The 21,142-nt window shown below is 36.1% G+C and overlaps 2 protein-coding genes across 5 annotated transcripts in view; one reads left to right on the top strand and one right to left on the bottom strand.

Annotated features, from left to right (window-relative positions):
- Positions 1-21,142, bottom strand: part of LOC125075156 — a 95,050-nt gene that overhangs the window by 24,664 nt on the left and 49,244 nt on the right. For all 4 annotated transcript variants that reach the window (XM_047686775.1, XM_047686776.1, XM_047686777.1 and 1 more), the window contains exon 2: positions 454-1,056. In XM_047686775.1, coding sequence (XP_047542731.1) covers positions 454-1,056 — 603 coding nt within the window. The remainder of the gene's footprint in view (positions 1-453; positions 1,057-21,142) is intronic.
- LOC125075158 overlaps positions 14,568-21,142 on the top strand; it is a 51,941-nt gene continuing 45,366 nt past the window's right edge. The window contains exon 1 of the mRNA XM_047686779.1: positions 14,568-14,715. The gene's annotated coding sequence lies outside the window, so the exon portion shown is untranslated. The remainder of the gene's footprint in view (positions 14,716-21,142) is intronic.

Below are 21,142 nucleotides of genomic sequence, written 5' to 3'. Positions count from 1 at the left end.
GGACACTTCTAATGCCGTCAACCTCTACCCGCAAACTTCAGTCTCGTGAACAAGACATTCGTAGATAACGTCGAAATATCGAGCTCCACCAAATAAAAATAAAAAACAATATAAATACTTGCAATAATAAAAAATATCTAGGTTAATTTAAAATCAATACGAATATTATCAAGTTTAAGAGTTTGTTTGGTTAAAAGCGTTAAGATGTTTTGTCTATGTCTATGTGGACTGTTGTTGTTAAACAATAATACTAAGTATTGAGGGGGGGGGGCATACTTCATCTGATGAGTTCGAGTTAGAAACTCTACCACCAAGTAATAATTTACAATGGACGAGGAGACAGGGAGACGAGAGAAAATAGGTATTATGCATGTGTCAATAAACTCAAATAAACCTTCTCAACAGGACATTTAATCCCTTTGATTTTTCATTTTAATGAATAACATCACTCACCAATCGACGGGGGCTCCTTTAGCGGCGGGGGTGCAACTTGCATCGTCACGTCTGGTACACAGAACTGCGTGCTCGTTGCCTGTGTCTCTTGATATGACCTGTCGTCCGGAGTTTGCTCTCTGCTTTTCATATTCAGCATGTTTGAAAACGAACTGAACACCGCACTCGCGACTTGAGGCAAAACAGTCGGTAGTTGAGAGAAATTCTGCGCTATATCCGACGTTATGCTATGCTGGACGTCATCGACACCTTGTACTTTATCTGGTTCATTTAAATTTATCTCTTCGAGGTTATCTTCGGCTTGGAGATCGTTCTGATCCTCTTTGATATTACTATTCAGCGGTGCACTCACGTATCGCGTGCCTTGTAATCGTGCAAAGTATTCATTAACGTCAAAATCGTCGTCGGATTTCGTCGAGGCCTTCGATAAGCTCGAGTTAGCGTTATTACTTTTATATACATGTTTATTTGTATCCAAAATATTTGGATTTGTGTTTTGAGGTGCATTTAAGTGTGTCGTGTTAATGTTCGCGTCGCCGGATGGAAGGTTGAAGGTATCGCGGTCGGAGTGCTGCAAGGGTCTCATTTGAGTCTCGATTTGATCTGGAACAAAAAAAGAATATATCAACTTGGTGGTATTATAAACATACTATTACAGCCTTTAAATATCCCACTCCTGAACTAGAACCTCTCTCTTTGAAGATAATTTTTGGTTTCAATTCTGCAGAATATGCAGGATACAAATTTGGCAGAATTACATTAAAATTACAGACACACGCAGATTACCTCACGACAGTTTTCGTTAGCCACAAGATAATTTATAAACGCGACTTAAGCACATTGTAATTCAAAAGTGCTTGCCTGACTTGGAAAATGCCATCACCGGTTAAGATACACGCGTTCTAATCACTGGGCTATCTCGGTTTAGTATTTATATACAGGATTATGGGTAATTCGACGTATTAACGTTAGGAGATGATAGGGGTGTAATATTTGCGATAATTTAAGCCCCAATATGTATGATGGAAAAGTGAACCATTTTTGACTTATTTTGAAAAAAGATAAAAAAACGCGATAACTCAAAAATACTGTAAAGTACAAAACATACCAATAAATATATAATATATACTAAAGTCTCTTCGTCAGGTCTGTCTGTTTGTCTGTCTAACGCTATTATCATAAAAACTATTGTACTAAACAGATTTCCATGCGGTTTTCACGATTAGCCATTGGCTAATCTCCTGGGAGACCAGCCAGCTATGCAGAATATGTTAAATACATACACAGATGCACTATCTCTACTATCAAAATCTGGTACAAGGTCAAACGCAGAACCCAATAGAGCTTCCTCTACGTGCTTTAGAGACTGTAGCGTATTTAGGTGTATGCGTACGTTGAAACGTCTATGTTTTGTCTATGGAATGATTTGACGTATGACGTACTTCCTTTTCTCTTCCCTTCTGGTGTGAGCCGCGTTAACGTGTGTTATGTGAGTGCGCCGCGCTTTTGAAATTAGCTTGTGTAACGGACTTATCCTTCTCCTATAATATCACCTATCCCTTTGGCTGTGTTCTTCGAGTGTATGAAGACCAAGGGAGCGCTCCCAAGAAGAACGTGTCTTCACAAGTCCGAGCCCAGAGTTTTTAGGTAACAACCCCTTTCATACCAAAAATACAGTCCACTTTTCTCTCAGGAGTACAGAGACGTAAATGCAGAAACTGTCCCACTTATGCCAACATAACAATGATAGAACCCAACCGATCATATGTCGGACTCAAAATTCGAACATACGGAACCGAGATCAAGAGTCATATACGCCGTCCGGCGGACCAGAGTAGGAAGTCAGTACGAGAGGGCGGTTCTCTTGTACAAGCTGCCGCGGCGCAGTGAAATCGTTGTAATCTGTATCTCAAACTTTCTCCCTAAGTGCTACAAATTTTATACATCGACGGGATATGTCGTCCCAATCAGCGGCCGTTCTGTGTGACGAGTACTGTTGACGACACAAGCCGTTAGAGTAAAATTAAACAAAAACAATCTATTTAAATAAATACAATTTTAATTAAGAGCGCAAGAGGCGCCTAGCGATGTACAAAGTTGCAATATCGATTCTTACTCCTTGGGTACTTTACTTGGTGGTAGGGCTTTGTGCAAGCCCGTCTGGGTAGGTACCACCCACTCATCAGATATTCTACCGCCAAATAACATTACACTGTATTGTCGTGTTCCGGTTAGAAGGGTGAGTGAGCCAGCGTAATCACAGGCACAAGGGACATGACATCTTAGTTCCCAAGGTTGGTGGCGCATAGGTGATGTAAGGAATGGTTAATATTTACAGCGCCTTTATCTATGGGCGGTGGTGACCACTTACCATCAGGTGGCCCATATGCTCGTCCGCCAAACAATACCATAAAAAAAAAAGAAAATAGCTTAATTTGAAGGCTGAAAAGTAATATCAGTAATATAAAATCTGCCAAGGAGATACAAAAAACTTTTTTTTATCTATTCTATACATATAATAAAATTGGAGTGTCTGTTTGTAATATTAAAATAAGTGCTTTTTACTAAATGCATATGTATGTATACACGGTATATATACCGAAATAACATTTTTTACAATTTTTGTCTGTCTGTCTGTTCCGGCTAATCTCTGGAATGGCTGGACCGATTCTGACGGGACTTTCACTGGCAGATAGCTGTTGTATAAAGAGTAACTTATGTTAGAGGAATAAGTTTTTTGTTAAATTCTATAAAAACCAAGGAAACCTAAGGACATAGGTTACTTTTTTATAAATTAAACATACGACAGCCCCCTTGGTGGTAGCATTTTGTGCTAACTGTGGGTTTTTTACTGGTTAATTACCCACACACACATCCCATATTCTACCAGTAAAAAGCAATATTTTGTTGTTCTCTGATTTGAAGCGTGAGCGAGCCAGTCGACAGGCACAAGGGACATAACATCTTAGTTCCCAAGGTCAATGACGTATTGGCGATTTAAGGGTTGGTTAATATTACAGCACCTGTCTATGGAGGTGGTGACCACTTACCATATGATGGCAGGCTTTTCCCAGCCTATTTACATGATATTTAAACACATCAATGGACTAAGTTATAACATTAACTTGAAACAGTTACGTCGTCGACTGTACGAGACCAGTTTCAATAGACTTCAAGTAGGTATCAACATTACTATACTTGGTTTAAGATAAGTGTTGAGATCGTTAAAAATCGACAACTTTTCGCATTTACAGCTTTACAAATCAAACCAATCATGAACTTAGGGAGACAGCCGTGATAGTTCAGGGTCTGGAATGTGTCGATCTTAACGAGAGACAGCTGGTTCAAATCCAAACAACAGCGAATTAAATAAAACATCGCGAAGACACTTTGTCGAATGTATTCACCAAATCAATTTTGAACAGCGTGGTGGGCTAAGCTGCAAACATGTTCAAGAGGCCAGTTTACTTTCTTTATAAAGTCATCTTCTATATACTTATAAAATAACATGTCCTGACTGACTGCTTCATCATCGCCGAGCATAAATTATTTAAGTTAGGACCATGAAATTTGGTGAGTAGGATCGTATTATTGAGTCACCCACTAAGAAAAGAATTTTGGAAATTCTACCCCTAAGGGGGTGAAATAGGGGTTGAAAGTTTGTATGGAAATCAGTCATTTTTTAAGTTAGAAGCACGAAACTTTATTCTTGGGCAACTGATTAAAAACGAGGGGATACGTATTTAAGCGTTTCTAGATTGGATTCTACCCTAAGGAGTGAAATACGGTGTGTATTTGGTATACAAACAGGTCTTAAAGTTAATTAATAATAATTAATAAAATCAAAATTAAGATATTCTTTATTCAAGTAGGCTCATAAAAGCATTTTAGAATCGTCATGTCACACTATTTACTTAAATGTGTTCAAACCTGTGGTGGGACATGAACTCCAAAAACCTTCTCCTCAAAGGGAGAGGAGGCCTTAGCCCAGCAGTGGAAAATTTACATTTGTCAATGTAAATAATATTAATTGTTTATTGGTTACAGGGTTTAATGTAAGTTACCCCGTGGTAAGCCAGGATATAAACTATCTCCATACCAAAATCCATCCAAATCCGTCCAGCCGTCTTTGCATGTGTGTGCAACGAACATACAGACTTTCACATTTATGTACAAAAATAATTTGTAACAAGGTAAGAATGTTCGCATGGACCTTACTACGTGAACTTGGTCACGGGCATCCGTCATTTTAGGATTCCGTTGTGAGTTGCTCGCTAAGTTCATTACACTTAGTTGCTCGTACCGACTTTACGCGGCTATATTATAGATTCTGTCATACATTAGAAGGCACATAGGTCGCCTGGAGGCATGACATCTTCATGTTTACGTGTCGATTTCTACCAGATCGCTCTACTGTAAGCCGCGAAAAGAACTTCGTTCCAAAAAAAGTGCCATCGTATCATATAGAACTTCACGTACGGAACCATCAATTATTCATACGTTTCGACTTGTTTTGAGACAAGGTTAAGTGAGTTTTTATTGCTGGAATAGTCGCTGAGCCCGTTCTCGAGGTATTTGGTTCAATATACGAATATTAATACATAGAATTCCCTTGACAAACCCAAGAGATATCCGTGTATCGAGGGGGGAGGAACTATGCAGGATTTTTAGGTTCTAAAGCTGTATTAATAGGCGTCCGATGCCCTTCACGTGCCCTACTCTGGACGTAAGCAAGAGTTTATATAGAGGCGTGAATAATGTATTTCCATATACTAATATTATAAATGAGAAAGTAACTCTATCTGTCTGTCTGTTGCACTTTTACAGCCAAACCACTGAACCGATGTTAATGAAATTTTGTACAAAGCAAGTTTGAACCCCAAGGAAGAAGGAAGGCGAGAAAGCTTAAAAAGCGAACGAAGTTGCGGACGAAATAGTACTCAAACTCAAATTCCTTTATTCATTATAGAAGTAAAACACTTTCTTATTGATGGTCAAATTAAACACTACCACCGGTTCGGAAAAAGGAACACCCTGACCTGAGAAGAACCGGCGAAAGAAACTCAGCGGGTCTTTTTTTTTCGTAAAATTCATTATATACATGATTGTATATGAATAGAAACAGCCAGGAGGCGATCGTTTCATTCCATAATACGAGCTACAAATACATTATCTATACTAATATGATAAATTCTAAAGTAACTGTCCGTCTGTCACGCGTTGACAGCTAAACCACTGAACCGAATTTGATGAAATCGGTTATGAAGCAAAACTTTAATCCGAATTAATAGAAGCTTTAATGAGTTGAGCCGAGATGGCCCAGTGGTTAGAACGCTAGCATCTTAACCGATGATTTCGGGTTCAAACCCAGACAAGCACCACTGAATTTTAACGTGCTTAATTTGTGTTTGTGCTCGGTGATGAAGGAAAACATCGCGAGGAAACCTGCATGTGTCTAATTCCAACGAAATTCTGCCACATGTGTATTCCACCGACCCGCATTTGAGCAGCGTGGTGAAATATCCGATAAATAGGCTCCGAACCTTGTCCTCAAAAAGAGAGGAGGCCTTAGCCCAGCAGTGGGAAATTTACAGGCTGCTAATGTAATCTTCTAACTTGTTATCCAATGACTATATTCCTAGAATATCCGACACGACAGTTACACTGTATTCTATAATCAACTGCGCATAGAGATATTTAAGATAAAATAAAAAAAAAAAATACCACCTTCGTGACAGATAACATAAAATTCGATAGATAAAAAAAAAACGTGCTCAAAGACTCATTACATTAATTACTTAATTTTTAATTAGAATCATTATTTATCTATTACGAAATACTTAGGTAATTTTATCTAGAATAACTAGTTTTTAACGATCTGTCTTAATACTGATCGCTGATTGGTTGTTTGTTTATTACGTCATCGTGCTATCGACCAATTACAGTTCGATTGGAGTAAAACAAAAAAAATACTTAGAACTGATTTTATATGTACGTCTTGTAATGTTGGTGACTTGAAGTGATCAGTCAGATCAGAGAAATGTTAAACTTATTACTGGCAAAGGTACCACCCACTTACCATACATTCTATCGCCGAGCAGATAGGTACTGTTTTGTTCCGGTCTGAAGGGCGAGCTGTGCAACTACAGGCACAAGGGACGTAATAACTTAGTTCCCAAGGTAGGCGCGTCGGAGATCAAGGAATGATTATACTTCCTTACGGCACCAATGTCTATGGGCAATGGTGACCACTAACCATCAGGTGATACAAATGCCAGTCCATCTATTATAAATGCGAAAGTAACTCTGTCTGTTACCCATTACCGTCTTTACCAGAGGGCACATGGGGCACGTGCCCAGGGCCCCCATCCCGAGAGGGCCCCGAAGAACCAACAAATTACCAAATTAAACCAAAAAATATCTAGCCAAGGGCAAGGGCAATCTAAAAGGGCCCCAGCATAGCTTGAGACGGCTCTGCGTGTTATCTCTTCACGTTTAAGCCGCTGAACCGATTTTCTAACCGGAAAAAACAAAAACTTTTCTTTTCATGTGTATGTTATTTTATAAATATATATTTGTGTATATATCCTTGTGTACCCGTGTGAAGGGACGGTTAGCTTGAATATAATAGACTAAACGCTTTACCCTCTTTGTCTGAACGTGTCGGTTAAACAATCACAATGACTCAATAGGAAATAAAAATAAATTGCTACAATGAAATACATTGTAACAGTATTAGACAACACATGCATAGTATTAAATTTTATTAATCAATACGACGTTTGTCAGCTAGTTTTGTTTTCATAAAAAAAAACTAGATGGCGTCACTAGTCTTTTAAATCGCGCTGACGTTTCGTACAAATGATTTACATATTAATATTGTACTAGAGTCAGCGTTGCTGAACCATCGTTGGCTTAACTATCGATAGTTGGCCTCGGAAACTGTACAGGAATAGCACTATCGATAGTATCGATAACTCTCCGTGAGCAATACTAGTGAGCGATACTATCGATAGTTTTGGACTAACGATAGGTAAAGTTAAAAGTAATACTATCGATAGTATTTCCCAATTCCCAGTGGGAGCTATCGATAGTATTGACACGTGACAATACTATCGATAGACTATCGATACTCTAACACTAACTAGTGGGTCTCCCGCAAAGGTTAGCGTTTGTTCAAACAATTTCGAAGGAAGTTCGAAACCTATGTTTCAGGTTTTGTTTTGATTTCATTGTAAGCAAGGCACTCACTCGCCTTCATTTAGCGCCGAAATGATGAAACCACTTTGATAATAGAACGGTTCGAGTAGTTTAGTGGGCTCACTTAAGCACGTGCAAATCTAATGGTGCTTAGATTTGAACCCAAAATCTTCGCTTAAGATAGTGGTATTCTAACCACTGAGTCATTTCAACAAATATACAAAATATCAACGTTACGTTAATCGCATAAAACCTATAAAAATAGTTGTATTCGTTTTTTATATCTAAATATAAAAATAACATATTTATGGCTAATAAATTAACATAAATTTAAATATTAACTGTTTTTACCGAATATTATACGTGTTAGGTAACAAGAATATCTATTAATAGTTTGTTTACAATAAATATACATATATATTTTTGGCATAGTTCGGCGGGCGAGGATATTAGCCAGGCCTCCCGATGGTAAGTGGTCACCACCACCCATAGACAATGGTCCTGTAAGAAATATTAACCATTCCTTACATCATAAATGCGCCACCGACCTTGGAAACTAAGATGTTATGTCCCTTGTACCTGTAGTTACACTGGCACACTCACCCTTCAAACCGGAACTCAACAATACTGAGTACTGTTATTTAGCGGTAAAATATCTGATGAATGGGTGGTACCTACCCAGACGGGCTCGCACAGAGTCCTACGACCAAGATCCATTTGAAAAAAAAAAACACAATCAAGGGCGACATTACTTTGCTACAGAATGGTTCCGTATGATAAATTCTACTAATTATGATCATGATATCGTCCTGACCGATTTCTGTCACGGCGTCCAATTTCAAGAGAGACCAGCCAACGCAGGACATATTATAGAGCACGTGTCTGTGTAAACAGGTGCACTCTTTATTCCCCTAACACTCATAATCCGATGGGACGTCGAATCCAATACGACCTGAAGTTAAGTTGAGGGCCAGGACAAACGACATCACACGCTTTCCGAAGCACGGACCCACACACTTCCAATTTCCAGACTCAGGGCTGTAACTGAGAATCATTCGTTACGTAAACCGAATAAAATATGATCTGCCCGACCTGGGCTTTGAAGCCAGAACATCGAGATCTGCGGCCTTATATCTAGCGACTAGACCATCGAGGCATACATCCTACTATTATTGTAAACGCGAGCGTGGATCTCTTTGATTCTTATGCGCACTACTGACAACCTACAGATTTCGATGACATAGATGACACATAACTAAATACCTTCTCCCCTCCCCTCAAACGCGAGCCAGTGTGAACAAGGCACAATCTACATAACATCATCAGTTCCGAGGGTGGGTTGTTTGGTGATGAAAGGTTATTGTATAAAAACAAAATTTGACGACCTCCGTGGTCGAGTAGTGTGTACACCGGTTTTCATGGGTACGCCACTCCGAGGTCCCGGGTTCGATTCCCGACCGAGTCGATGTAGAAAAAAATCATTAGTTTTCTATGTTGTCTTGGGTCTGGGTGTTTGTGGTACCGTCGTTACTTCTGATTTCCATAACACAAGTGCTTTAGCTACTTACATTGGAATCAGAGTAATGTATGTGATGTTGTCCAATATTTATTAATATTTATTTATTAAACATACAGTTATGTTAGTTAAATACAATTATAATATATAAATATATATATATGTCAACAAGCATTAACTCTACGCTTTTTAAAAAAATTAATCATGAATCGCTAACAGCATATCACCGTATGGCTTTCTTGCTATCGATGCGGATCTCTAAAACAATACAATTACTAGCGAGAAACGGTTAATTTATATTACTATGTTTCAACGACTTCGGCTATTCAACATATATAACATAACTATGTTTTCCTGAACAATTTTGGTGTCACAACGATAACACTTTAAAATCATTAAAAAAAAATTTATGAACAATAAAAAACGACTTCGAGTAATAGTCTGAGAATAAGGAAGAGGTGTCTGGAACACGCGGTTGGAACGATGTTACTTCCGCTTTATATTATGTATTAAATAAGAGACACTATGAAATAATTATAAATAGTTTAAATAACTAAAAAACACGCTTTTAGCACACATTAAAAATTCCAAAAGCAAACCCATATCATGTCAAACAGCCAGTCCGCCATCTTGGACGTCCGCCATATTGGATTTAAGTCACGTGATTTTTTTTCGTATTCCTGACAGCAAACCCTTTCATTTGATATCCGTATCATTGGGGTGGATTTCAAACAGCCGCCATATTGGATTCGTAATGACGTTTCTTAGCTAGTCATGTATTGTCATCGGAACTCGGAGCGTGTGCAAAATGTCATCCTAATCGAAGACCGGGAAGTGGGTCGAATTAAGATTCCAAGATTTTCTTACATGCATAGTTACAAGTGAAGCTGATATAAGCGTGTTAAAAAATTAACAACGTTTGAGAGTAATTAAAGGATAAGGAATAAAATTGTTATTAAAAATCCCGTTTGAATTAATGCAATAATAAAATATGTTTCATACAGCCCTATAAAATAGAGATAGACAGAGAGTTAGAGAAAGACAGAGAAACGTCAAACAAACCTTAGATTCACGTATTACATACGATTTGCTAATAACTCAGCTATATTGTGCACTACTAAGAGTTTACGATTAATATATCTTTATTTATAACACAACACTATTGCACTTAACCACTTATATACACTTTAATATAACTTCCAAAATTCCGATAAAAGTTTCGTCGACGTTCAAAACGGCATCTTTTCGCAAAATCGCGAATCCACAGTGAATATCATAGATCAATCGAGCTCTCGACCAATGATGTCGCGTCAATTTGCTGTCAAATCTATGTTCATTGGCTCTTTTCATGTTACGGTTGGAATAGAGTAAAGATCAATTCATGCTTATATATATATAAAATTTTAACTCCGTAGGAAAAAGCTTTATGTACGACAGGCGACAATTCCCTTCCATCTTTTCCTGTGATATTATTATACTTTGGTTAGTTTTTGTTAACACGGGGATTTCGATTATCGAATTGATTCCTCGTCATTGATTTATTGGCAAACGATGTTCATTTATTTCATTGTGTCTGTATTACGTCCGAACCGGGTATCGCACCCCTTATTTTATTGTACAGTCATGGTAAGAAAACCTTCGTCAGTTTTCAAATTCAACTCTTAGTACATTTTGAAACTAAAGCATTAAACAGAAGACTGCACATAAAATTAAACTAACACAGTATGATAACAAGGTTCAAAATAGTGTACATTGTGACACAATATGTCATACTCAAACGGTAAAGCAGATTATCGCGCATACTCACACGAAAATAGTCCTTAAGGCGACGAACCTTTTCTTACCCCGACTGTACATAAGAGCTTGCTTTAAATACATTTTTAGTTATATTTATTATCAATTACTCATATTAATATATCGTAAACAATTGTCTTGCAAAATATTTACATACCGAACGCCGGTCACCGCTGACTACTGCACTGATTCGTGAATGTTAATTTAATGAACGGCAAAACCTGATTTGGATCGCGTCATGCCATAACGCTTCTATTACAATTATGATTTGATTGAAAAAAAAAAATTCAACTCCATCAAATTTTTTAATTGATAACTTCTTATAGGAGCGTGAACCGCTTCGTTACGTAACGCGTTACCAGTCTGTCTTGCTTTCCTTTCTCTTACGCATACGACAGCGATAGGCAGGCATTACATTATCATATTAATATACAAGAGCCGAGATAGCCCAGTTTAGAACGCGTGCATCTTAACGTTGATTTCGAGTTCAAACCCAGGCAGGCACCACTGAATTTTCATGTGCTTAATTTGTGTTTATAATTCAACTCGTGCTCGGCGGTGAAGGAAAACATCGTGAGGAAACCTGCATGTGTCTAATTTCAACGAAATTCTGCCACATGTGTATTCCGCCAACCCGCATTGGAGCAGCGTGGTGGAATATGCTCCAAACATTCTCCTCAAAGGGAGAGGAGGCCTTTAGCCCAGCAGTGGGAAAATTTACAGGCTGTTAATGTAATGTAAATTAATATACATAAAATTTAAGTAATAACCTTAGCTTTTTCAAGTTCAAGTTTAACAATTTCAATGTTGAATAGTTCAACTTAGATTTGTTTAAGTTATCACTCCTGTCGGGCGTCTCGAGAAGTACACGTATTTTTTTCTTTTATAATACGAACAGACAGAATACGGACTGATACGTGGCCTGTTGATAAGTCACCACCCATGGACATCTTCACTGTAAAAAGTATTAGATATCCTTTAAATCTTCAATGCAATACCAACCTTGGGAACTAAGATACGATTAGTTACTGACTCAATCACCTTTCAAACCGGAACACAACAATACTGAGTACTGCTGTTTGGCGGTAGATAATGTTACGAGTGGGCGGTACCTACCCGTCTTGTCTAAGCGTATATAAAAATGATTTGTATTAAACATTTATATATTATTGATTCGAAAATATATATGGAGGAGCGCAGAATGCTATTGTAATTTGTAATAAAATTATTTAAAATAAAGATTCCACACACAGTACCGCGCGTTACATGATACACATATACAGATTTTTTTTTTTTTTGTGGCTTCTTACCGGGAGGGCACAAATTATTTAATCAATGTGCGAATTAATACAGATACCACTAATGATGTCAAAGTCAAAAAACAATGACACTTTTTTTTTTTAATCTGTTTTTTTTTATTGTTATAACGACAAGGTATCGTCCCGTTGAGCCTGATTTTAATTATCTTTTGAATCAATATGTCTTATATATTTTTGCTAGCAATAAATGACGAATATCGATCAATGAGCGCCCAATACTTATTACAAAAAAGGAAGCACATTAAACACTGTTCTCCAAACTCAAATTCATCTCGCATAAACTAAACTACACAAATTATCATAGAATATAATTAAATCATATCATATGTCGCTGATTTTGTATTGAAATATAAAAATTAACAATCGTTTTCATACAACTTACAACATTATTCAGTGAAAGATAAGTTCACCGGACACACGAGTCAACGTTACAGGTGACGAACGGTTCGTTTCCTTTGAATAACGTTAAGGTATGTCACTTATGAAAAACAAACATCCGCCAATATGACCATAGATCAAAGGCACCGACGAGGGCTTTTGAAATAGATTACAAATGATTAACAAGTATTTACAAGCTTGACAATGAATCATGGGAATTTAATCATAGTACGAATTTGAAAAGTCATTTAACACAAACTACTGCTGCGACATACGTTGTCGTCCTAACTAGCCGACTACTCTGGACTTATTATAGTGCACAGGCATGTGCGAACACTGATGCAATCTCTATTCCAACACTCCCCTAATCTGATGGCACGGTAAATCCGATACGACAGGAAAAAGTTCAGGCGTAGAACCAACGGACAAACAAACCAACCAACCAACCAACCAACTATACACTTCTAACATCCAGACTTCGGGTTGTCACTGACATTTTGTTCGATAGAAAAACTTAATAACTTTTAGCAGCCCGACCTGGAGTTTTTACCCATACCATCAGAATATACAGCCTTTCATATGGCCACTAGAACAACGAGACACATATACTGCTGGACAAAGTTGCCCCCAAGGTGCTCCACAGCTATAGGTCTGCCCACGCTACGTTTTCCGATTCTATATAAGTTTTTCTTTAACTACATATAACCTGCCATTACAGTTCTTTGTCATATCAGATGTATCATAGAGAGGTGCGGTCAGAACGTCGCCTTTAACTAACACAGTTAAAGATAACCAATACGTTTTAAAACCGAAAGTATTGCACAACGTTCGTTTTGTACACATAACAATTGCGTCAAAGTCGTAAAACTAAAAGTTCGTATTAATAATGTCAGTGTATCAACTTTCATTTTTAAACAGAAACATCTTTATCGTCCATAAACAGATTGGCTACGTAATGGTAAATGGGCATAACCGTCCATAGACGTTAGTTCTGTGAGAAATATTAACCATTCCTTACATCGCCAATGCACCACCATACTTGGTAACTAAGATGTCCCCTGTGCCTTTGGTTTTACTGGCTCAAACAGCCTTCTCTCGCCATTTTTGTTTGTGGTGACCACTTACCATTACGTGGCTCATTTGCTCGCCTGCCTCCCTACATAATAAAAAAAAAAAAATCTCTAAATCTAAAACATCTCGTAAATCCTTAAATTAAAATTATAAAGGCGAAAGTTTCTTTGTTTGGATGTTTGTTACTCTTTCACACAAAAACTACTGAATGGATTTTAATGAAACTTTACAGTAAAATAGCTTATACGTCAGAATAACACAAGGGGTAGCATTTATAAAAAAAATAATATTGTGTATACAATAACTGACAACGAAAAACGTGAACGAAACCGCAGGCGAAAATTCATGACATCTGAATCAAGATCACAGTTTTAGTCTTTGCACTACGGTGCTCCACCATGAAATGTATCCTGCCAATACTTACCATCCGAGTTGACCACGAGATAAATTAACAACACAACATAAATCACATAAAAATACTTGCCCACGCGATTTAATGTACAAATGAATGATCTTAGAAAACAATAAAAACTATTAAACGAAATCGTAATTACAAAATATTTAAGACTTGAGTATAGATACATAACCAAGTTACTTGATAACTTTGATGAGTCAAAGTTACGCCCTGAGTAAACTAATTTCAAAACTAAACATTCCATCCACACTACCAAGATAGTACAACTGGAACGGAAAACGATAGTAAAAATTAAAAAAAAACAAAAAAAAATAAACTAAAAATGTCGAATTACTCACGCCGCATAACACTATCCGGCATTGATCAATGCTAAAACACACCTGCGCAAGAGTCGACGGTCAGTCTGCGTGTAGATGTCGACGCGATCGCACGCGTACGTTCACTAACAGTGTTGTGCTTTTAAGTCGAGTCGAGTCTTGAAGTTTTGTGACCGCGTTCGAAAATCAAATACATTGAACGTGTTCTGTTTTGAAATATACATAACGAGTGAAAAAAAAGTGTTTTAAAAAGTATGTTCGTCTAATTACAATAAATATAATAAAATATTATTCTACATAAACATTACAATACACAAAAAAAAAATCTAAATTCAAAAAAAAAAATAAGCAATTGATCTATTTAAAATAATATTAAAAAAAAAAATTCCATAAAAAACAAAAACCTTTAAATATCGATAAATTATTCATCAAAGTCGCTTCAAGGATTTCTAAACTTACTATGAACACTTATAATAAAACACATTTATAAAAAAAAAAAAAAAACGAGCTGCGCGTGCGCAATCGTTCTCTTACTTACGAAAGTAGTTTTGATATTATATACATTATATATAAAAAAAAAACGATACATAACCACAAAAGACAGTTTATCAAGCAAATTTCTAATTTTCCAACAATCATCAGGCCAATGTTGTTTACACCCTTAAAGACGTATCACTTTGTATGTTTATTTTGTTTTATTGTAAAAAAAAATCATATTGCGATATACACAGTTAAACTAACTACGTTCCCGTCATCACACGTATAAAAAGTGTTCATAGAATGTTTACGTTAAGGTCAATTGGTTTCGGAATCATAAACTTACTTTTAACCATATTTTTGTAAATAGTTTCAACGAGGTTTATATCACAGAAATAACTGGTATTCTTGAGGATTTACATAAACTTAATACGATAGAAAAAAAAATATCAAACTTTTATAAAACCAACAGATTGTCAAACATCGAATCGAAATCAAACTAAACCGATTCGGATTAAGTCTGTCATCGAGATAGTTTGAGTACCGGGAAAGGACGGCAAGAAATGGGGGTTGACGGTTCGTTAAAGTTTCGTAAATTACGCGCGTGAAAAGCCACAGGTTCAGCTAGTATGTTAAAAGTTTTATCCAAATATTACTTTAATAAGTATCAAGACTGTTCCGTGGAGGTTTAGAGGTTGCCAATTTAAGTGCAAGTTTTAAAATCGACGTTACGACGGCAACATCATACACTAAAGTGTTGAAATGTTGTTTAAAAAAAAAAAAACTAAATTTTTTATATATAACGGCGTAAGGTCTGATCTGCCTCCATAAACACCGTAACTAATTACAGGCCCAAGGGATACACGTGTTGCTAATATTTTATAAGATGACCTTAAGGCGACTTAGTTTGTCCAATGCCCGTCTAAAAAAAAATATGTAAATTATATTTAATCAAGTTTTGTACTTTAGATCGCGCGTTGGAAGCACTACTTTTTTTTTAATACGTTGTTTTGCTAACTAGCGACCCGCCCCGGCTTCGCACGGGTGCAATATGGATTATCCCTAAGAGATAGACATAAGCCATCGCGGACTTTTTTGAAGAACGTTTTAAGGTTTACAATACTGTAGTACATTATTTTGATCTATCTCGTAGGGTTCAGCCAGCGTTTGCAGTGTAAGCTTCACATTAGAAACCTCTAAAATTATCAGTGTTACTCAACTATATAATGGATGTGTTGTACATATAAACCTTCCTCTCGAGTCTCTCGCTCTATCACTAAGAGAAAACCGCATCAAAATCCGTTGCGTAGTTTTTAAGATCTAAGCGTACATAGAGACAGACAGCGGTAAGCGACTTTGTTTATATACTATGTAGTGGTACATACTCAGCATTGAGTATCATAGCGGCAGTCAAAGTTGTCATCCGCCTAACATTAATCAAAAAACCAACAAATAAAAATATTCTATATTTAAAACTCAAATTTAAATTTGCTAAAATTTAAATGTATACAATCTTTTGTTTTTTTTTTTGGGGGGAGTCGTTGGTGATATGTACTGCCACATATACTGCCACTGAAACAAACTTTGTATACAAGATATATGCCCATTGTAAAAGTGAACTGTAATATTCTTTATGAGCGATAAAAGTTCTTTAACCCGAAGAAACATTCAAAATTCAAACTGATATACCAACACTCATCCCCCATTTAACCGTCTTAGGAGTGAATTATGAATAAATGTAACGATTTTTGCATAATATATTAATAATAAAACATTTTTTTATATATATTACCAGCTATGCGTACTGGTTTCACAGAGACAAAAAAGATAAATTCTTGTTTTTTAGCCGGCTAGGAAAGTTGAAATTCTCGGAATATATATATATAAACCTTCCTGTTGAATGGCTCCGTTCATTGATAGAAACTGCATTAAAATCCGTTGCGTAGTTACAAAGATCCAAGCGTACAGAACGCGGGAAGCTATTTTGTTCCATACTGTGTAGATATATAAAAATTTCATGTCTATACTGTTGATCTTTGATGAGTTCCTTCATCTGGAATCAATTGTGTGTAACGGCTTAGAAGCTACGATGCCACACACAGACATACAGATACAAGCATTGAACAATTATAACCTCTTTTTGCATCGGAGTTTAAAAAAAAAACAAACGAGAAAATTTCATCGACACGCGATACTAGTTTAAATTGTTATAATTAGCGATACAAAGTTTCTTTTTACAAGAATTATTGTTATTATTTAAACGTTTATAATAAATAATTAAATAATAATTTATAATAAAAACCAAGTGGGAATTACAGATAGTTAGAAATATAATAAAAAAACCCCATAACATTAAAACAAAGAAAAACTTCTATTAGAAAAGAAACGATGCAACTTTTTCCCGCCAAACAAACATTTTTTCCCTATAAGGAAAAGACAAAGGTGTTACTTTATACTGCCGTATAGTATGATTTTTTTTAATGTGCTTTATGAATTCAGGATTATCACATAGCTCTTAAATGTTGCTTATATATATATACATATAAATATTAGCTGTTAACTGTAACAGTATATTTAGTGTGCCATATTTAATTTAATAAATAAATAAATGACAAATAACGATAAAAAATATTCACAATCTTATATTATGATACAAACTGTTATTAAAAAAAACGCAGGTCACACTTAAATTAAAAAAAAAAAAACAAAATAAAGATGAAATACACTAAAGGCAACTAACATGTCAAAAAACTTTATACAGCCACCAGACAAAGGTACTGCATTATACAGCCTTATGAATATTTTCAACTGTCATAATCATTATTATCAAGGCTCCGATATTGACAACACGATAGGTTAAATTAAACTCGGAGAGTGTAAACACTTCAAGTTCCCACCAACGTTCATAAATAAATTTATGACCATGGAGGTTTTTCCGCATTTGATCTTAAATACCATTTTATTATTAATTTATTGTGTCTATTGTTTTTCAAATACTTCACGAGTATTTAAGTATAGTATGTCTGTTCGTATATTCCATTTTAACGCAAAAACTAAAAATCCGATAAACTTTTACATTAGTTTAACTTTTTTTTTTTTACTCACTTTTCACCTCATGCTCGGTAAAGGAAACCTGCATGTGTCTGTCTGGTGCAGCATGGTGAAAACGGATTTTGATGCGGTTTTTTTAATAGATAGATTGATTCAAGAGGAAGGTTTATATGTATAATACATGCACAATATAGTAGAGAAACACTGATAATTTTAGAGGTTTCTAAAGTGATATCGTAAATGGATAGCCCACAAGAACCCTTTTTTTAATCTTAATTTTTACGAGAAATAATGGCTTATTTTCGTAACAATTTTAAACAATACAGCAATAATACTTATCCAATTAAGTACCTTAAATACATTGCGCATTTAATATAGATTAATACGGCCCTTTACAGCGTGTAATTTAAATGAATACTTTCGAAGATATTACAGATTTAAAACGCATAGCGACATAGCGGTTTGTATTGTCTAACGACTGAAAAACTGTGAACGTTGTAAGACATTCTGTAGTATATTTAGTATCAGCATTGCACGCGTGCGAAGCCGGAGCGGGTCGCTAGTCTTTTGTAAATAACTCTCAGTTAACATTTATGTGTAAAAACTTTTATTTAAGTTTCACCGTCACAATGTATTGATATTTATTTAAATAAATAATACATTAATTCTTAACGTATTTAAGGACATTTGACGCTTTACACTTCGCAATACGAAACCGGTAGTTTTAGAGTGATTACGAGATGTTTAAACAAACACAAACACAGCGTGTGTTGACAGACGAATTAGCACAGCGCGGTCGAATAGACCGCTTGAATGGTATATCAAAATCGTGATATACCATTGGTTTGATCAGCACAGACTTAACCATAACAAACGCCTGGATGCTGTTGTTATCTGACGAATTCCTCTCCCCAACAAAAACTATCTGAACGGTCCAAGACTTAAGAATCATCGGTGAACCGACCCCGAAATTGCATCCCCTTTCGATCGGTGCAAGAACACATTTACGCTTTTCTTTCGCATTAAGTAGGGGTGTGTGGCACTCGACCACTAAAGAGCCAGCAGTACCCTCTCTATAGCCAAGTTTTTTACTCAATAAATCCTCCCTGGGGCAAGGTATTCGTATCTATAATAAAATTCGACATATTTTTACTACAATTTCAATTAACAAATTTGCCAATTAATAAATTAAAATATTTTATTAAAAAAAAAAAATCAATAAATAAGGCGTATTACACAAAACGAAACGTCAAAAGAACTCTGTGTGTCTGTCTGTTATGCTAACACAACTAAACCGAAATTGATGAAATTTGTTTTGAAGCAAGCTTCGTAAGAAAATCCATCCTCACATACAAGCGAAGTCGCGGAAACTAACTTAATATAATACTATAAAATAATTCATTACATTACATTAACAGCCTGTAAATTTCCCACTGCCGGGCTAAGGCCTCCTCCCTCTTTGAAGAGAAGGTTTGGAACATATTCCACCACGCTGCTCCAATGCGGGTTGGTGGAATACACAAGTGGCAGAATTTCGTTGAAATTAGACTCATGTAGGTTTCCTCGCGATGTTTTCCTTCACCGCCGAGCACGAAATTAATTATAAACACAAATTAAGCACATGACAATTCAGTGGTTCTTGCCTCGGTTTGAACCCGAAATCATCGGTTAAGATGCACGCGTTCTAACCACTGGGCCATCTCGGCTCTCTCTCCCGAAAATAATTCACGTCCTCATAAATCGTACTTAAACATACTTGATATCATTACAAAAAAAAATCTCCAATACACGTGGAAAATCGGGATCTAAAGCTAATACGTTATATAGTCTAGATTATTCAAACGAGGTCACATAAATACAACCTCACCTCATATACTAGAACAGTAATAACTATGTTGATATATATAGCTCTACGAATAGAACTCGACATATATAATATTATTAACAGTATTTAAAACTTGAACTTGAACACTAGCCTCGTGAACACGACATTCGTAGATAATGTCGAGATATCGAGCTCCACCAAATAAAAACAAAAAAAATGGTAAATATCCCGTTTCAAATACTGTTAGTAATAAAAATTACCATGTTAATTTAAAATCTTATATATATCATATTTTCTCATTCGTGGCCGGAGAGATATGAACTATGTCGAATTTCCCCAGCCAGTTCCACTAGCCTCAAAACCTCAAAACATTAACAAAGACAAACAAACAAGCATGACCTTGGATCGACGCGACGCGATTGGTCGACATTTGACGATCTGTCGGCCCTCCCACTTTTGAACGTCAACGAAGCTGTTTTTCTAACTTTAAAAGTAAAACTAAAGCGTTATAAGTAGTTAAGTGTAATAGTGTTGTATTATAAATAGAGATATATTATTATATATTAAATCTATGTAAATCTAATTGTTTATCTTCGCTCGTAATAATCAACTAACCTTGAGAATTAACATGGTACGTCCCTTGTGCCTAGCGTCATGTCAAAAAAAACATTAATAAATAAAACATTACGCAAGACAAGATTATATTAAATATAAAAAGTCGTGTACGTAGTATTTATTGATTTCTATGCAGGATTTAATATAAACTCGATCGTACTTCATTTACATACTCTGTAATCGGAATTGTAGTAAAGACTACCTACTGAGTTCCTTGTAGAATCTGCTTTCCGAACCGGTTGTAGCTTTACATTTAAATCAACAATAACACGACGATTCAAATGCGCTTTCATGAGCCTACTTAAGTAGAGAATATTTTAATTTTTAATCAGCCCTCAAACCGGAACACAACCAAACTGCTACTAATCTACCTAAATGAGTTCGCACGAAGCCCTACCACCATGTAAATACCCTTTTTTTATTCTCGCTGGAAAAACGCGTTACGCGCTTCCCCCACGTGATGGAAGTGGAGGGGTATTTGGGGCTCGACTATGTCCAGGGCGCCGAGTGCGCCACCGGAACACCCACTAAAAAACCAGCGGTACCCTCTCCGTCTTTTCTACTATAACCTCATGATTGACACGCGACATGTGTAAAGATACAATATAAATAAATTGACCATCTAGAGCTTTTTTTCTCAATGTCAAGAACTAATTTACATAATTATACAATATTTGTACAACGCGAAATTATTTACATAAGTAAATTTCC

Source organism: Vanessa atalanta, chromosome 30 (genome assembly GCF_905147765.1).
Source record: "Vanessa atalanta chromosome 30, ilVanAtal1.2, whole genome shotgun sequence".
NCBI classification, from domain to species: Eukaryota; Metazoa; Arthropoda; class Insecta; order Lepidoptera; family Nymphalidae; genus Vanessa; species Vanessa atalanta.
Note: the sequence above shows the minus strand (reverse complement) of the source record. Positions and strands in the feature narration are given on the sequence as shown.